Source organism: Lepidochelys kempii, chromosome 3, assembly GCF_965140285.1.
Source record: "Lepidochelys kempii isolate rLepKem1 chromosome 3, rLepKem1.hap1, whole genome shotgun sequence".
NCBI classification, from domain to species: Eukaryota; Metazoa; Chordata; order Testudines; family Cheloniidae; genus Lepidochelys; species Lepidochelys kempii.
Window position 1 is genome coordinate 136,757,877 of NC_136382.1, and position 19,395 is coordinate 136,777,271.

Here is a 19,395-nt window from a genome sequence, read left to right on the forward strand (position 1 = left end):
AAGATTGCAGCAGCAGCAACAGAGGGAACCAGATTTCACCATTCAAGATACTTTATGGCTTGCAACAAGAGATTGCTCCTGTATCATAGGGAAGACAAAAGGTGCCTGACTTTTGAAATACTTCTGAGACTAAATACTAACTAAATAGCTAAAGTTTACAGCATTACACCTGGTGTATTTACCACCAGCCTGAATCCAAACACTGGAGACTGTAGGGAATAGCCACTGTTTTTTGTTTCTAAATGGCAGTTGTAGAAACTTTGGACAGAGTAAATAACATGGGATGCTGAGAGCACTAAAGAGAAGGGAAGACATAACCAACCCTGTATGATGAGAGAGAATCTGATATGATATATGCACAGTAAGTGACACTTGGGATGTTGGACATGCATTTGTAAGCCAGCATGTACATCCATGCACATGCAGTTCAGTTTTAAGGCTGAAGAGGTGACTAGAATTCCTGGACTAATCTATGACTGCCTTGGCTTTGCTTCTCCTAGGTGACCAAGAACACTGAATCATGGAGCTTCTCCTCAGAGTGCACATGGGTGTGCGGTCCTTCCACGGGATGGCTGTTGGCCACCCACCCAATTTAGGCTTTGTACCCTTAGTAACTGTAGCCATCTATCCCACAAGCTGTCACCCCACTGTTAAACTTCAAGTAAATTGGCAGAAGGCCATCCTCTACAACAATACCTCTTTTTAAAATGAGATCTTTGCTTTGCTTTTCTGCTCTCCAGCTGCCTCTATCCCACTGAAAAGCCTTCTCCCCAGCAGCAAACCAGACAGTGCTTCCACAGTGCAGACAGATCCTGCTCAGTCTCTAGTACACTCAGCTCCACAGTGCTGCTGAGATCTGTTCTTGCTCTGCTTGCCAGCCCAAGGGCACCCTGCTCTCGGGTTATTGGGGCGGTCCTCCCGCCCTTCCATCTGCTTTCCTTCCCTTTAGCCAGCTTGCCTCTGTGAGCTTTGTTCCCTGACTTTTTTCCCTTCCACATGTAATATATTAAGACCAGACAAGGACAAGTACATCTCTATCAAGTTTAGTTGGAAATGCACCTGCTTGCAACAAGTCTGATCTTGGCCAAAGGTGATAGAAAGTTTTTTGCTTTGACTTTCAGCAATGAGGTCCCAGCTGTTCTCTGTTGGAAGTTGGTGATACTGAGAAGGCCAAACCAACTAATCAGAATGAGGGTTAGGACTGTCTGTATCTTCCGCTGTACCTTAATCTTTGGGGATTTTTCCTTCAGTGGACCAGTTTATGCACTTTAATTTTCAACATCTTGGGACAAAAAAAATCTGTTCTGCTTTTGTTTAGCACATTTGATTATAAAAATCTGTTTCAGTTGAGTTGCTGTGTAGTTTATAGATTGGTATGAAGTGACTTTTCTCCATTCATGAGGAAGTTGCTGAGTTTCGTCTGTCCATATATACTGAGCTGAAAACGCTGCTTGGTAATTTTTTTATCCTACTGTGCTTCTCCCCAACTGTGAAAGACTGAGTGTAAAAGTCAGCACAAAGTAACTAAAAATAAAAAGGGCCTAAAGAATGTTGTAATAGATAAAACAATTTTTTATGCTTGTAACTTAAAATCAGCTAAACAAATTTCCTTCAAGCTTAAGGCTAGATTCTCCTTTCCATACAGTGGATCTCTATCTCAACTCACCTTGCAGGAATGAATCTCTCACTGATGTCAATAGGAAATTTGTACCTGTGCAGAAAGCAGAAAATTGGAATAAAAATCCATTTTGTATATTTGAGAGGAGAATGGTGCATATTAAAGTATGCTTTTCTGTTTAGTCGAGGAAAAGCAAGAGAAATTTCAACTCCAAAAAGGTAATTTAAAGGGAAGTTAAGGCACAGATAATAGAGGATTGCTAGTGTGGCACTGTAATAAACCACCAAAATACATTTCTTAAATGTATTTTGGTGGTTTATTAAGACATCTGTCCCCCCCAAACCCAGGAAAAGACACTGTATAGTGCGGTTCTTAGATTGATGTTGATTTTAAAAAAGTGAATGGAAATTGAAAGAATGGATCAGAGCCATAAATATTCATTTAGACTCCTTAAAATCCCGTGATTAACTCAGTTGTTCATAATGGCTCTTGTGGACCATTTATAGTCTTCCTTATTAAGACTTCTTAGGTGGGCAGTAGAGACTGAAATGATTCCATCCATGTTTCAAGCAGCAAAACAGATCTAGTGTAACAAACAAAACTAATTCATCACCATGGAAACAAAATAGATAATTTGCTTGTGCTATATCAAAAATTAATTTCCTAAAAGTTCTAAAGTGCTGCCTCTGCAAATGAAAGTGATTAAATTTATTACCGTAATAAATAAAAGTATTGATATGTTTTCCAAAAAATATTTGTTTTTTTGCTTACATTTCAAATACAGAGTACTCCATTGTAAAACCTAATTTGAAATGTGCTGTTATGGTCATATCATTTGAGAATTTAAAATAAAAAAGCTGGCACAAAAGCTTTCAATTTTCTTTTACATAAAAATATACTCCACACGCTATTTCTAATTACCAACAACAGTTACTTAGTAAAACTTTTAAAAATAATAATATAAAGGCATAATTAGTCACGTGGAAAACCTCCATCTTGAGAATCTGATCAAGAGACTGCCACACTGATTTTTCAGATAATAAATAAAATTTGTGTGCTAACTTGAGATGACAAGACAAAAAAAGGGGGAGGCAAGAAAAAAAGAAACACCACAGCAATGCAATGACTCCTAAATGATCATATATATTGGCTTCTCTGTACTTAACTCTGATTTGCACGTGTAGTAGCTTGCTGCAAAATGATGCAGTGTTTCTGTTTTGCCATTGAGAAAAACACATGTTATGAAATGGAAATGTTTGTCAAAGGCAGGAGCCATTAAATACTGAGGAAAACTCAAGAAGCAGGCCAATCAAATCATATTGTCTAAATGAAGCAAAATGCAATGGCCCTATTCTCATTTGCATTATGGCCATTTTACACAGCTCTCAAACATTCTTCTGGCCTGTTGCAGGATATTGTTTTTCAGTTAATTTCTTGCTATTATAGTATTTTTAAGTGTTTCCTTTTACTATATGAGGTTTGACATTGACAGAAATGTAATTTTTGTTGATGGTTTAGGTATTTTGAACTGATTTATTTGATTAAAAACAAGCAAGGTTACATTATGATCATCATGCCAACACTGAACCAGGGTACAAGTGTTGAATGTATAAGAAATAACTGAAAGCATTACAAAACGAAACAGGACTCAGACATTCAATGTGACTTTTGTATCCATAAGCAAGATCTTATATTTCCTGCAACAGGGATCTACACACCTAACTTCTGCGGCAAGGCCAAGTTTCAGTGGCTCTCAGATGTGGCAGACTGCTAATTATGTGGCAGATGCAAGTTACTGAGGAGCTAATACTTTTTAAAAATTAAAGTGAGCTGTATTTTTACAAAAAATTTGAATTGCTCAGATGAGATTCACATAATACAGTAGAATCCATTTGATCAGTGTACAGTTAAACAAGATGTTTGTTAACTTGTATATGTGCCTGTGAACCACTGTATGGGATTCTATTTTTGATTAATTGGCATGGGGTTGTCCTAATTACTTGCAAAATTAGTACATTTGTACTTATGGTGATTTACTACAAGATATTGTCCATTTGAGTTTTCCCTCATTGGCAGTTCCTATTGCTATCATGGTTGCCAGGCAGACTGACCCGAGTTTGTCTAATAAGGTTAAAATGTTGGACGTGTGAATCCCCAGCCATGTCACTGTTATCTACTGCTAAGAGTTTTAACATTTCAGAGACCAAACCGGGAGACATAATCACCAAAGGGAAATCATTGTGTCTCAGTGGCTCACCAGTGTTAAAACTTCACCACCATTGGGAAGGACGGGGAAAAATATTAGAAGAAAATACACCTTACCTGTGGCTTTAACAGGCAAAGATGCCAAAGGTGCAGGTTTTCAAGACCCATCTAGAAATGAGGAAGTAACAACAACAAAAACTACAGTAAAGGCTTAGGAGCTGCCTACAAATGTGCGGAAAAACAATGTCTTACTAATGTGACCATGCCATTGGAAACAGACTGTATGTGACTTTTAAAGGAAACTATCAGGAGAAAACTGTGTCAACAAACTGAACGTTTCCACTGCCCACCCTGATTCAATTCTTGTCACGAGGTAGCAGCTGATGCTCACCATCTGGAATTTAGACAAGGAGATGATTTCAGTCTTTTTTACTGTCATGCTAACCTGTCTGGGAATGAAAGAGTGATTTCTGGTGATAAATTGAGACAAACTACTGCACTGCTTGTTCCAGGACAGTTATATTTTTCTCTGTGCATACCTTTTGCTAATTCATCGATGGTTGGATTTTTCTACTGCTAGATGTTTTAGGAGGGGATTCTGCAGTAGAAAATGTGGAAAACTGGGAAACAAAGATGCTTTGTTAGTTGACAACTGTAGTGTCAACTCAAAGGAAAGATTCAAACATCCACTTATTTGTCTTTTCTCCACTTAACTCTACAAGTTTCTTTCAGTGATCTGAAATGAATAGGAAATCTGTAGAGCACAAATCTAATGTCAAAATAATCCAGACACTTCATGAAGTCTGAGATGGGACGCAGAGAACATGGATCCTTCTAAAACCTGGGACACTCTCCTTCTTAAGGCTGATATGCTTCAGGGTGATTTAGATCTGGATAGGGCTTTGAAATTACAGTCCTCACACTTCAGGATATTCCTTCCCATTATGGATGTAGAGGAACCACATCAGAGATATGATAAAGAGATGAAGCAATATCATGCTAATTGAAGGCTGATTGAGACTGACATTGGACCATCACAACTGGAACAACTGATTTCAACAATAGGCATGCTAACTAGTCTCCAAATGGTAACAAGACACCTGTGAGTGTGTGGTGTTCTAGTCTGTGAGAACAGCTACAGAAAACTGAGATGGTAATCAGCTAGGTAGCTACTGAAGCATGGAAACAAAACAGTCTAAGGGCATCTTTAGGTATGAGCTACATAGGCATCTGACTTATGGTATTTCATTTCTGAGGAGACAGCACAGAAAACTGTGTGGTCATCCAGTCATTAGGCTATTACTAATCGCCGCCCTGCACTTAAGCAGGGAGGAGTTTAGCTGGCTGGCCGGGAGAAGAAGGCAATGCTTTCTGGCTTGGGGGAGGAGGGGATACGTAAAGCTGCTGAAAGAGTAGTCAGCGTTGTGGATGACTCATCACCTAGGAATGAGGGGTTTAAAGAGGTCATCTGGGCCTGGCCACTCCCCTCTTCACTCAAATAGGCTGGGCAGCAAATTAGGTCACAAATATGCCAGGTATTTAGCTATATCTGCTGTGGGCTAGCTAGCCCCACTAAGGGGGGATGGGAAGGAATTTTTCCCTTACCACCATATTGGCCAGGTGCAGTGGGGAATTTTTCCGCCTTCCTCGGTGTTTGTTCTACAATGCTTAACCTTCAACATCTGTTTTTCTTCCAAGCACGTGCCAGGCATGAATAATGGCATAGCAGACGCCTTGTCTCATTTCCAGTTTCACAGATTTCATGAGCTTCCAACAAGGGATAGCGGTGAACCCAGCACATGCCACGGGCTCTCTGGAACCTTGGAATGTGATGTGGTCAGTGGAATGCAGATTTTTGGCTCCAGCTTACAAGTTGTTTCCTTTTTCTTTTAAGGATTCTTGTCTATTCAAGGATCCGGAGGATGAGTCACCTATGAGGCCCTCTGTGGAGGGCGGTTGTTGCAGAACCGGGTCAAGGACAATGCAGCTGCTGGTGCCCCTCAACAATCACACATGGGACAATGGGTCCTTTATCCTCAGAAGGGCTGCTAGGCAAAAGGCCATTTGGAGATTTCTGGGAATGCAGGTGGGTGTGGGGAGGAGGCAGCCAAGCTAATGGCTGGTGCCTCCTTATGGTGGATGTTCAGTGCAGGTACTCCATAAATTAAGGCACAAAAGAATGAAAAAATGGCTTGGAAAAGGAATTAAGGAGAGGTGCTTGGTAATAGAGCAAGCCGGGGGCAGTTGGGGACTCCTGTGATTGGTACAGCACGGAGCCAACCCCCCCATCATTATAGTCCACCTTAACCCCTCCTATGATGGGCTGTGGTCGATAAGGTCCTGGCAAGGGAATTGCTGGAGGTACCTGGATGAAAAGGTTGGGGGGGAGCTGGTGAAAGCCCCCCCTCCCCCTGAATTGGTAAGGTCCCGGCAGTGACTCTGCTGGAGGGACATAAATTTTGCACCTGCACTGCACATATTTTAGCCGCTGGGTTAGTCCTAGACATCTGTCTAATAATAAAGTTGCAGCCTGATTAAACCCATATCTAATGTTTCCTGTCATTCTTTCGGCATAGCCAGACAAACCACCATCTTCTGACTGAGAGTATTTAATAAATCTGATAGATGTATCTATGGTATCCAGATTTTACTTATTTCTAATGATACCCAATGGGTTTCTCTCAAATCATCCTCCTTCTAATTCAGTGTATGCACACTGATATGGTCCATACTTACCCCATTCCTTTATTGGTAACTTAAATAACAAATTTTAAACCTGAACCTGTGCTGCTTCTTGAACTTGCTTTTTCTCAGGTTGCTGTGTTAAGGACTCCTCTAACCCTGCTCTTAGCTCCTTCTGCCACAGAGAGACACTCCAACATTTTATATTTCTGGATTTATATCTATTATATTGTTTTCTGCTGACTCCCATGGCAGCCAGAGTGGTGTGTTTTTTACGCACAGTCTGAGTGCGTTATAACAGGTCTGAGTCTAGAGAGAGCTATGCACCTGTATACAGGATCCTAGAAACTGACTGCCCCTTACATGGTAACATCTGAGTGCCTTATATATCCACTAGTCCTCCTGAATCTGATTTCTAGAGTATTTGGAAGCTGGAGGGACCCAAATGAATGATGTTTTGAGGGGGCTGACTTGGTTGTTAGGAGAAGCTAAGCCGGAAACAATGGAATGAAAGACATCACATCCTCTGTTGGCTTAGGGCACCAAAGAACCTAGCACTGGCTCCAGCAAGCTCTTTAAGCGCCAATATTGCAAAATCTCTTTAAATTACATCACAAATTTTTAAAAAGTCATTTTCATTTCATAAACTTAAGAGAGAAATGGTTCGTTGTCTTGGTTGTGATGAATACAGGTGAGCTGACACCATGGGAGTGCTTACACCATGGGAGTGACCATTCTGTTGGGGAAGCCCCTTGGTTTCAGCCTTTATGTACAAAGCATACCCATTACATTTACACCTATTACACAGTTTTAGTAGGGATGGAACCATTAATCATCAGATAATCCATGGGATAAATGCTGGCTGAGGAACAGTTTTGGCTTGCTATTCCCTGTTCGCTTTGACTTTTAAAAGTTGATATGGTCTATATCTTAGTCTCTTTTTTTAAAAAAAAAAGAAAGAAAAAGAAAAAACCACACACACATACACATACAAGGGGCTTTTCCACTAGCAGTTTTCAAAAAAGGCAGAATAAGTAGGACTGAAAAAAGAGATTTTTGGCTCTGGAAGTTTGAGCAGGTTTGGAAGTGGGTAATTCATTCCAATTCTGTCAGTCTACTCCCATGAACAGGGGTACAGATGTTCTGCTTAAACCCTCATTCCCACTGTTCCACCTCAATTCTCAAAGTTAGGCACCAAAATGGCCTAGTTTTTCAGAGGTGCTGGGCAGCAATGGTACCTATTAATGTCAGTGCAAGATGTGGATGCTCAGCAATTTTGTAAATCAGGTCACTTGATAAGGAACCTAACTTTAGGTACCTGAGTTTGAACATTTTAGACCTGTGTAAACATCAAGTCAGTTCCCCTTAGCAACTAAGATTGGAAGTGGAGGGATGTCACAGCAAAAGCAATGTCATGGGCTCCATCAGAGGAACCAGGGAATTTGCTGATAACTTATAACAGAGAGAAAGCAGAAGAGACACAACCGTCTTTACAGCTGAAGATGATGGTGCTTCCGTTTTACACACACATTCATGAGACATTGAGGTCAGCATTGTTTGTGCAAGTAGATCATAACCCCCTTCATATGAAAAGATACATAGTTTTTTTTCTTTACTGAATGAACAGCAGAATAATCATACCAAGGGACAGCTTTGAGTCCATGGCCTTCATTGCCAGCCTAGGCTAGTGTGGCTGTTGGCATTATTTTAAATTAAATTAATTTAAAATTGACAGAGCCTGTCCTGAATATGTGCCTATTTTCTTCCAGGATTGTTTCTGTGATGAGTCAGAATTAGAATTAGAGATCCTGAAATAATATGGAAAAAATCCACCCATTGTCTTTTATTCATGATCAGTAATGCTAAAGCCTCGTTCAATAGGCTTCTAATAAAGGGAATGGTTGCTTAACTGGCATATCAGGCTGCCCATGGAGGTATGCCAGTGAAGCACATTTTACTACACAAATATTAACATGGAGTGTTTTAGTACAGAGATACTGTGGCAATAAGCATAGTAAAATGCCCAGAGAGGTTATTATACAAAGAGTTCTAGAATGTAGGTAATTATCTCTAAACAAACCAACTATTGTAGTAAATATTAAAGACAGTTATACAATATTTCCTTATGTTGAATAGAGTTGAATGAGTTAAAATATATGAATTTGGTTAACATTACTGACCTCGAGATTCACATATCATAATCAATGATGCAAAGTTTAATAGTTATTCCGATATAGTTTATTTTTCATTCCCCTATCCCTACTGCATCTTTTGAAATTTAATATATTGCTGGTCTGATAATTGGAAAACCTACTTGTTTAAGTTTTTATATGCATGTTAGTGTATGATTATGACTGGGTTTTCCAGACAACTTTTCTATAATATAGATGGTACATAATCAAACAAGAACTAACAAAGAAAATCTAGTCCTTTAAAAATACTTCAGATGGAAACAGATAAAGCATTACTTGCTGCTCTTGAAGTCATCAGCCATATTTCATGTTAAAGGCCATTATTCGCACATTATCCAATTCTGAAAATGTACGTGAAATAACCTTCAAATAAACTGATATGAATACAACCATTACTTTAGCAGATTTTACAGTGATGTTGTTATACCAATAAAATAAAAACCAGCAGGATCTTATTAAAGCGGAAAAGGCAAAATGCCACATTTATTGTGAATACAGAAAGAATCATAGTATGCAGTTAGTTATAGCTATAACATTCCATTCAATTTCATATTTATATTCACACATTCATTCATACACTCACACACACAGGTTCTGCAAAGTTGTTATCATAGTTACCAGCCTTAGAGTTGCTCATGCCAAGCCACTGGCCAGGTGGCCTGGACATGAGGAGGGAGCAGGCCCTTGTCAGATGCTCATCTGATGCTCCTGGAAGTTGGTTTGCAGAATCAGACCCCAAAGTTCTCACTTTCTAGAGTCCATTTTTATAGGAATTTCTTCCTATGCCAGTCTATGGGAATTGCTTCATCATGCTGTTGCTGAATCAATCAGCAGATGGCACATTCCTGATGGCTCCATGCTGCCAGATGTTATCTTGTTCTTTGGTTCTCCCATTCTTGAGGCTGTTGGGTGGATTCCAGTCTGCCCTCCGGGGGTCCTCTAGTTATTTCCACTTGACGTCTTCATCAGCCGATGGACACTGGATTCTTAGGCTGGCACCTCCCTGATCATTTAGTTATTATCCGCACCAAGCATCCATCCACATACATCCTCTATCTCTGTTTTAATCACAATTGTTAACAAAGCGAGATGAATACAACAAAAGGGTGGGGAGTTTCTGGGTGCTGTTTCTGTTGGTACAGAGTATTGCTTTGAGTCTCTCTCTGTGTGAGGAGTTGTTGTTACAAAGAACTGCTTTGAGAACAGACTCTGTCTTAGAATGTACTAACACAATTAGCAGCTTGCAAGTTTCACACAGAGAGGGAGAGAAACAGTACCAAAAACCAAGAGATGTCTTAGTTTAAATTCCAGGATATTACTAATTAAGGGGAATCAAACTCATTTGTGATTTTGATACAGAAGTACTTTTAATATGATCCAACAATATTTGACTTCTAGCTTGAATGCAGAGGTAATAATTGCTAGTGTCGGTAGCAATTATCCTCCATGGAACTTAGAAATAATTCAATGTTACTATTAAGCTGTTGTAAATTTTCAACTGGTCACTGGTGTTTGTGACTTTGTGTGGCACCGCAGGGATGAGTTGGTGGGTAGTGATGGTTTTGTAGCAAAATGTTCCTAATATAACTCTAAATTTGCTCATTTAGTGCCTGATGCACAGCCTACTGAAGCCAGTATCAAGACTCCCATTGACTTCTGTGGCCTGTGAATTGGGCCCTTATGTCATAAGGGCCTCATCCTGTGAGTTGAGAGTCCCAATTCGCATGGAAGGCAATGAGTGTGGCTACACTGCAGCTAGGAAATGCAATTCCCAGTGCAGGTAGATGTGAAAAAGTGAGGATAACAAGAGGAAAGTTTTTTGTAAGAGTTGATGATAAAGTAAAAAGAGAGGTTTGAAAACAATTAACCTGATTTTTATTTATTGGAAAACAAGCAGTAAAAAGAGTAGTGTACCAGGTCCAGAATAGCTGACTTCTGAGCACAGTGGAATAGACGTTTGTTTGAACTTTTATTTGACCATGGCTGCGAGGGTTTGGTGGGGGGATTGGAATGTTACAGGCAGCTCAATTCTCTGAGACTAAATTAGAATGGAAAACTTCAAGTGTTTACCAAGTGGACCTCTTAGCAGTGAATAACCTCTTTTACATTTGAGCCCTCAGTTCTCTCACCGTGTAGTTGGGATAACCATTCTTCTCCATGTCACAGGTGCATTGTAAGGACAAACTAAAGTTTTGTGTGGTGCTTTAATACTATGACAAAATAGGCCATATTAATGTCTAGGAAGCTATTGAGAAACCATAGTAAGGAGAGTGGTAATGAAACTTATACATACTTAGGCTTTTTTTGATGTTGGAAGTTTGACTGAATGTGTGTTTTTAATATATGCCATGGACCAGGGTGATGGCACGTTTTTACTTTAAATTATTTTTATACTTCTAAGAAAACAAGAAAACATTTGCTCAACTTTGAGTTTCTTAGCGTAGGGTAATACTTTAAAATGCAAGCAATATTTTGATTCATAGATTCCAAGGCAGAAGGGAAAACCGTGATCATCTGCTCTGACCTCCAGTATAACACAGGCCATTGAACTTCCCCAAAATAATTTCTAGAGCAGTTCGTTTATGAAACATCTAATATTGATTTAAAAATTGCCAGTGATAGGTGATCTACCATGTCTCTTGCTAAATTGCTTTTAGTTTATTTAAATAAAATCCTGGAGGGTAATGAAATGTGTATTGGTTATAAAACAGAGTAGGATTGCTTTAAACTTTGGGATAATAAGTAACATTTTATGAGCTCTTAATGAGTATTGTGTATTACAGATACACTAACATTTTTTTCATAGAGGGAATGATACTTGAGGAAAATGAATTTGCAAACATCTAACTTTTATATTTAAGGGTTTATTTTTTTTAAAAAGTCCATGAATTTTCAGTGAACACAGTCTTGTAATGCAAAATATATATGATGTAAAATAGATCTACAATACTCAGTAAAATGTTCCTGAAACTAAATTATACAACTAATATATGAAGAAAAGAGCAAGAACAAAGGAAAAGAGAGGTGCTGGATACACGAAGGAAAGGTGTAGGAGTATGAGTAGAAGTACGTTGATTAACATAAGAAAAGTCCTCACATGCAATGAGATTCTACTTTCTTAGCTTGTAATTTAGGCATTACTGTTTCATACACAGTCGTTCTGCTTAATTTTGTGATCCATTTTTATGCTGGGCTGTGAACCTGATTTTTTCAATGTCAACTTTTTGCAATAATACAAGCTTGTATTATCTGTATTCTATACTTCTTAGATAAGCTTAGACTGTGACAAAGCATGCAAGTTCTGTATGTGCCAAGAAATGCTTTCTTAGCCTTGACAATCACTGTTTCCTCACTAAAGGGAATCCACCCTGACCTGGACAGTGGCACAGAGACAGGTTCAGGCGACTAGTGCCCTAAGAAATGAAGAGTATTATCCACAAAGCAACCTGGGTGCCCTATTCTGGAGTTCAGATGCCTAACTTCCCATCTTCAGCACCACTACAATCCACAAAACTCTCACATGGCAGCCACCTGGCCTCCTAGGTGCCTAAACTCACTTGGCACTTAACTTTCCACTGTAAAAGTACCTTAGGTGTTAGAATGTTTCCACTGGGGTATGTGAATTGCTGTCCCACTCTAGGTGTCTGAATGCCTGTCTCCGGCCTGAGCCCCGGAGCAATTCACACACTGGAGAAAGACAAGCATTCGGCTGCCTAAGTCACATGCGGGGCCCATCCTGGGAGGCAGCCTCTGAACACTAGTCCCAGATTGGGTGCAGTTCAAAATTTACCTGGAGGTGGAGGTTGTGATGGTGCCTGCCTTATAACTTGCAGCCCAGTGGTGTGCCAGCCTCTGGACTACAGAGTTATTCTCTCACATTCCTTCTGTCTCTCTCTGGCCAGATAAACTATTTAAGTGTATATGCACAGTGGAATAGTCATCAGGCCAGAGAGAGATACATCGCAATGCTAAGCCCTTTGTGGATTCCACCCGAACCTCTGCTCCCTTGGAAAGTCTGAGATGGACAACTAAATTCCCTGGTCCATGAGAGTGAGTGGGTAGAATAAAAAGAAATCAACTGGATTACTTCCTGAAACTGATACAATTAAGGAAAGGTGAGCCTCGTTATCTAATCAGGAGTTTATAAAAAGGACTGGTGCCTTCTCAGAGTAGGAGATAAAATACCTTCAGAGTAAAATGGGGTGTGGATATAAATGTGCTTAGTTTTTAAAAACAGTGTTCATAGAATCATAGAACTGGAAGGGACCTTGAGAGGTCATCTGGTGTTGCATGTATCTAGTCACACAATTATAAATATATGTGGCTTTTTTACCTTCTGTTTGTATTAATCATTCCCTGGCAACACACAAGTAGAGGTTATCAGAGTTGTGTGGGCCACTGTATTTCAGCTGAACAAGAGCAATACAGAAGTAACACATTCAGTGCAGGTCTACACTACCACTTAAGTTGATCTAACTTACGTCCCTCGGGGTGTGAAAAAGCCCTCCTCCCCCGCCCCCAGTGACACAAGTTTTGTGCTGTCCTCACTGGCACTACATCACGCTTCTCGCCGAAGTGGAGTAGTTATGCCGACAGGAGAGCGCTCTCTCATTGACATACCACATCTTCACCAGAAGTGCCACAGTGGTTCTGCTACATCGGTGCAGCTGTGCTGAGATAATGCTGTAGTATAGACTTTCCCTCAGACAGGATGTTCTCTCCCTGTGACAGATTCTTGTTATTTGGGAAAGTTCACAGGATGGTCCAGGGCTTTACATATAGGTTCTTATTCCCCAATTTATGGGATCAGGATCATGGACACAAACCGGAAATGACAGGTATTTGGTGACTTTTACTCTTGCCATTTTAATCTAGTATAGATTGATAATATCTTTATTTTGCAATGGGACATCACCAACACATGTCTATAAGTTTCTAGTTGAGTCAGATTCTCACTATCGTAGTCCTGAATCTCTTATGCCAAGCTTCCTACATATTTGCAAATATTTGCAAATGTTCCTGAATGGTTTTTTAAAATGGAAATAGAGAAGGTGTGTTGGTCTGCCTTTTTAAATGCATATTTGCAATATTTTTAAAGCTTCTTAGAATATTGAAGAGTTAGTTAATTACATCCTGTATCGATCATATTTACCCAAATGGTATCTACATGGAATACACAAGCCAAAAACTCGTGTTTTTTCTCTTTCCTCTAATTCTTAATTAACCAACTAGAGTAGGTCCAAAAATAGGAAATTTTTCCCCATGAATGTTTTGTGAAAAATATGTTCCTGCTTTTCACTGGAAAATTGAGTTTCCCAATCTCTCTTAATAAGTATCCATTAATTAATAAATGTATTACTTATTTTAATTATTCATATAGCCATATTTAGAGATCCCAGTCAGCACTGGAGGCTCATCATGCTAGGTGCCATACAAACACAGCGTGAAAGCAGAGTCCCTGTGCTGAGGATACTACAGTATTATGAAGACAGTTGGAAGTTCCTCATAGTAATCATAGTAGAAGTGGGTCTGAAGGGAGGGATTTGAAAGAAGGTAGTGGCTTTATAAGCTAGTTTGGGGTGAGTGCCTAGCACAATGGGGTTCTGCCCCAGGACTAGAGCTCCAAGGTGCTATGGTAATGTTAATAAATAATGTTCCATGCGTAAAGGGTTGCTTAGAAGAAAGTACAGTAGTGCCTGTGAGAAGAAAAAACCCGAGTGGAGTGAGGTAGGGATTTCAGGGAGGCCAGAGAGAAAGAGGTTGCAGTAGTCAAGACAGTAGATAAGGAACCTAATTTATGTGTAGGGTACCTTTATGAGCAAATATGTTTAAAAAAATAAATAAAACCCCAGCATTACCATAAGCAGTAAATAAAGCCAGTATTTATGAAGATGTGCAAAGCAAGAACACCTGAAATCTGCAAAACTGCATTTAGACTTGTATCTGCCTATATTATAGATTGCTACTGATCTGTTTTATCTGTCCAGCTTGTGATATTAAAGATTGCATCATAGTGCATGCACACTAGGGAGGAAAGGTAAGGAATGTAGGTTTGGTTGCCACCATCTTGGCTGATATATTGAGTATTGAACCAAGGACCTCTAGCTCTAAATGCATGAGTCGCTACAGCGTGAGCTGGTAACAGACCCATATCCTCTGTGGATCAGGAACATAACACACACTGACTCAGTAGGGGTTGCACAGGCAACCTTGGCTTTGTCGTTTCCTGATTGTTGAGTGTTTAACTTTGCAACCTTAATGTTTCAGTGTAGCTCTGTTTGGAATATTGTACAATATATAAACCGCTTTTAAGATAAAATAGATCTGTGTATACACACCTCTTTAGAAATTGTGTAATAATCGCTCTGTTTTCTGTGTTCGTGCTTTAGAAGTAGATCCGTTCAGATTCAATGAGACAGTAAGAGTGCAACGGAAGCTTTGGGAAGCGATTTTATAGCAACCTTTGGCTGATGGCAACCACATCATTAACGTAATCTTGTATTCTTTCTTCAATTAGAATGTTCCACCGGATCTCTCCATTTGTACTTTTGTGCTGGAACAATCCTTGTCAGTGCGAGCTCTTCAAGAAATGCTGGCTAACACTGAGGAGAAAGCAGAAGGGGTAAGTAATCCAACCTAGACTTTTTTGATCAACTGGAGATATATAACATTTCTTCCACAGTACTAACACGATGACTTCCTTTTTGTGTAGTTTTAGTCTCATTCTTCAGTACAGTAAGGGCCTCATCCTGAGGAATGCTGAGCACTTGCAACTTCCATTGAAGTCAATGAGTTGTGGGAGTTCAGCACCTCTTAAGATGAGGCCCTAAATTAGTGAGCTGACTGTAGGATTTGCGAAATTATGATTAAGGGTGGCTTAGGGAAAATGCATTCTTACTATCACTATAACAAAATAATCATAGTTTAGACACATAATTAAATCATGGCTTAAGAAGAATTAAGGCTCCTATCCAAATGCAGGGCTATGTGCCTGTAGAGCATCCTAGTGGCATATAAACACCACTGTATCAAATCAAAATACTCAGTAATATTAAAATGCAGAATCAGGCATGTTTTTAATTCTTTTAAAAAGATGACACTATTCTATGTGGCTTGAGCAAAAATGTCCACTAGTTCAGATTTAAAATTGAAGATGTCATATTAATCAGAGGTGTTAGATGAATACGGAAATTAGGCATCCTTGTATTCATGAGTGATGAAGGAAATAGCAACTCTGAGTAGCAAATAACTGTCTACAAATAAATCATAATAGTATGATTAATTTTGTGTATACAGGATAGTTCATTTACCTTACAGTCACATAATTTAGGATTGCACACATACTTTGCATGGACTGTATCCTGAATGCTGCTTGCAATTGAGGAAGAGTGGCAAGGGAAGAGTGGCTGTAGCACGGGAGTAACATACAGAGACAAAACAGTGGAAGGGATTAATAGCAAATCTGTCACTCAAGATAGCTGGCAGGAGAAAAACAGACCCCCTGGAAGCTCTGAGAATGCCTGGGAGAAAGGAAGCTCCAAACTAATATGCTGTAGTCAGTCCCAGAAAATGTCAGGCATTGAGCCTAAAAAATGATAGTTGGGATATGAAATCCAGGAACATTCCCATGCATGCTTCAGAGCATGTGGTGTCTCTGAGCATTTGTTCCGAGGACTAACTGCAACAGCAGTACACAGAGTAGTATGTTTGAGATCTGCGCGTAATTACATACTTACAGGCTGGGATTGCTCTTTCTGGAATTTGCAAGTACTGCAACTAATAGCAAGCAAATCCATGGAGAAAGCATACACCAGGAGTGCAAGCACGTACTGCAATCATCCACCAAAAAAGCATGAGCTGTCAACACTGCCCCCGCCCTCGGAAAAAAACCCCCAAAACTGTGCAATTGCAAATGACGTCCAGCGATGTTGCAATGGAACTGTAGTGATGGCAATATGTCCACAACAATATTTGAGCATAAGTCTCTAAGGTGCCACAAGTCCTCCTGTTCTTTTTGCTGATACAGACTAACACGGCTGCTACTCTGAAACCTGACAATATTTGAGGAACTCAGTTGTTGTGTTCCTGTGACTTCTCATTCTGCCCCCAGTAAGGATAGGTCTGGGCCAACAATAGCAGGAGCACCATTGGGGTGAATCCAAGAGGGATCCAGAGCTGCGGCACATGGCGGAAGGGAGCATGTGCATGTTGTACCACGCTGAGGAAAAAATAAGATTCGCTTCTCTATTCTGGTTTCAGAAGGGCCACAACAGAACACTAGAAGGGACTGTTTTTAAGTCCAGTATTAAACATTTTTCTTTTGCTCTTAATCTTCGTATTTTTACAATGTTTTGTTCTATTGGCAAACTTTCTGTCTAGCCATAATTTTTTTAGTTGTAAGTTGCAGTCACAGGGCAAGCTGGCCTTTTGAAGGAGCACTTGTGATTAGTTTATCTCTCAGTCCAGAAGTACATTGAGAACAAAAGATTAGGAATCCAGCCTGATGAGCAACAGAAGGCAAGCCGAGGAACAGTCCATGAGAGTTCAAGTCTTCTGGGAAGAGGGAAGGTTACTGGCAACTCCCCAGAGTGCCTAGGCAGAGCATCTGAGAGACACTCACAAAGAATGGGAAGGCTTGTTCAGGAGATCCAGGGTCAATGAGGACCTGGGGAGGGATTCGCTATATCAGTGAGTTGGAAAGGCTTGGTTGGAGCTGATTGCCATGGGGGGCATCCCCACAAAAATGGCGGCTTAAGAAATACCAGGCAGTTGTGTTGGGAAGGAACTGCTGAGCCCAGCAAGGGCCTGAAAGACTGTCGAGTCTGGGAAAGATGAGCCTGATCTGAGATGACACTGATCTATTTTAATAAACCAGAACCTCAAGAAGGGAATGTACTTGAATGAAATACAAGTCTATGTGCCATTACTAGGGACCCCAAAAAGGAGAAAGGGGCTGACTGAGACTGGATTAGGCAAGGCTTTGCTATGGTGACACATGTTGTATTGCGGTTGGTTATGAAATGTAGTTAGCATTTCAGTATCCCCACTTCTGATACAGGTAAGAAAAACATCAGCAATACATCATCTTCAAAAAAAGGGCCTGATTCTGGATTCCTTACACATGAAAAATGCCATTGACTTTAGCTGCAGATTTGAGTGCGCAAAGAATTCCAGATCAGGTGTAAGGCTTGTCCAGATATTGTAAGAAGTCCATCGTCCTTATTGAGAATTGTGTACCTTCGGCAGAGATCAGTGTGTGGGATTTACACAAAGTAAGGCTGAAATCAGATATTGCTGTTCATAAATAACCTAGCTCTTTTAGGAGCAGATTCCTATGTGTTAAGGTTGTTGACAGTCGGGGTACCTCCTTCAAACGCTCAGCCATGAAGAATAATAGGGACAATTCTTTACAGCCCTTTTAAATATCCTGCTTAGTTCTTGCCCCCAATATTTTGAGACTTTGAAATCTACAGGTTGATTATTTATTATATTTTCATGGTGGTCATTTTTGTAAAAAACACTTTGCCTTTATTTCCAGTAAGCAGTATTCCTTTTTTATTTTTTATTTTTTTAAAATAACATCAAAAACCAAAGTGTTAAAAGGAGTTCATTCTGCCTTTTCTAAGCCATACATATTTATATATTTAGTTACACATAAAAATACATTAAAGTAACACTATTAAGGTTGCAATGAAAAGCAGGCAAAAGTTAGAAAATGCCAGAATTAAATTTGCCTGTGCAACCTTAATTTAGCTCCCATCTGCATGTGCATTAAGATACAGTCTCCTTAATATCTGGGGGGGAAAAAAATCTTATGCCATTGTCATATAGCATAATATCAACTATTAAAGCATAACAGCTGTATACAATGGAAAAATAAGTAAAACACAAAGTATTTTTTACTTGAAAATTTCACTACGAAATTTAGCAATGAAGACCACTTGACAGGAAACAGTAAATGAAATTCTACAAAATTTTATTGTTTGTTTAAAACTATAACATACATATCCCTAGAGCCACATAATCGAAGACAATGAGAAACTCAAATATTTATGTGGAATGAAGACTGGGAAGATGTGGCAGTCTATTAAATGTACTTCAAGTTCACTCTCATTATGTCTCATTCAGAAGATACTAAGCAGATTCTGTGTGGACTCCTGAGTATTAGTATAAGGTCATCTTAATATATCATGACAGAGATTTTGCAACATCATTCTAATTTATCTCATCATTAGCCAATGATCTTGTACAAAATATATAAATATATACACGTGTGTCTGTGTGTGTGTGTACACTACTTGTTCTCTACAAATGGCACCCCAGCCCCCAAAAGCCCTCCTACATTTCCACTAGTAACCGTGATTCTCTAATAAAGTCAAAAAAATGAAATATAAGGCAGGAGTGCTGGTCATGAGGAAACCCACCCCAAAGCCAACTAGCCCCATCATAAAGAATATACAGGGACCTGTCCTGTTCCCTCTCCATGATTACAGCACCTGCCAGATCTCAACCAATGCAGCTGATCTGACTCAGAAGTCACTTGCAAACCCAAACCTGACCACATCCTGCTGTGGAGAATTCTGTTCAATTTTTTCTGATAAGAATAGCAAATCCATGACAGACTTTCATGCCCTGACGTGCACGCATGCACGCGCACACTCTCTCTCTCTCTCACACACACACTCCTACCCTCCTTCC

At 39.7% G+C, this 19,395-nt stretch overlaps 1 protein-coding gene across 1 annotated transcript in view; it reads left to right on the top strand.

Moving 5' to 3' along the window:
- The window catches only part of RYR2 (ryanodine receptor 2), a 719,385-nt gene that overhangs the window by 192,048 nt on the left and 507,942 nt on the right, over window positions 1-19,395 (top strand). The window contains exon 3 of the mRNA XM_073338199.2: window positions 15,215-15,319. Coding sequence (XP_073194300.1) covers window positions 15,215-15,319 — 105 coding nt within the window. The remainder of the gene's footprint in view (window positions 1-15,214; window positions 15,320-19,395) is intronic.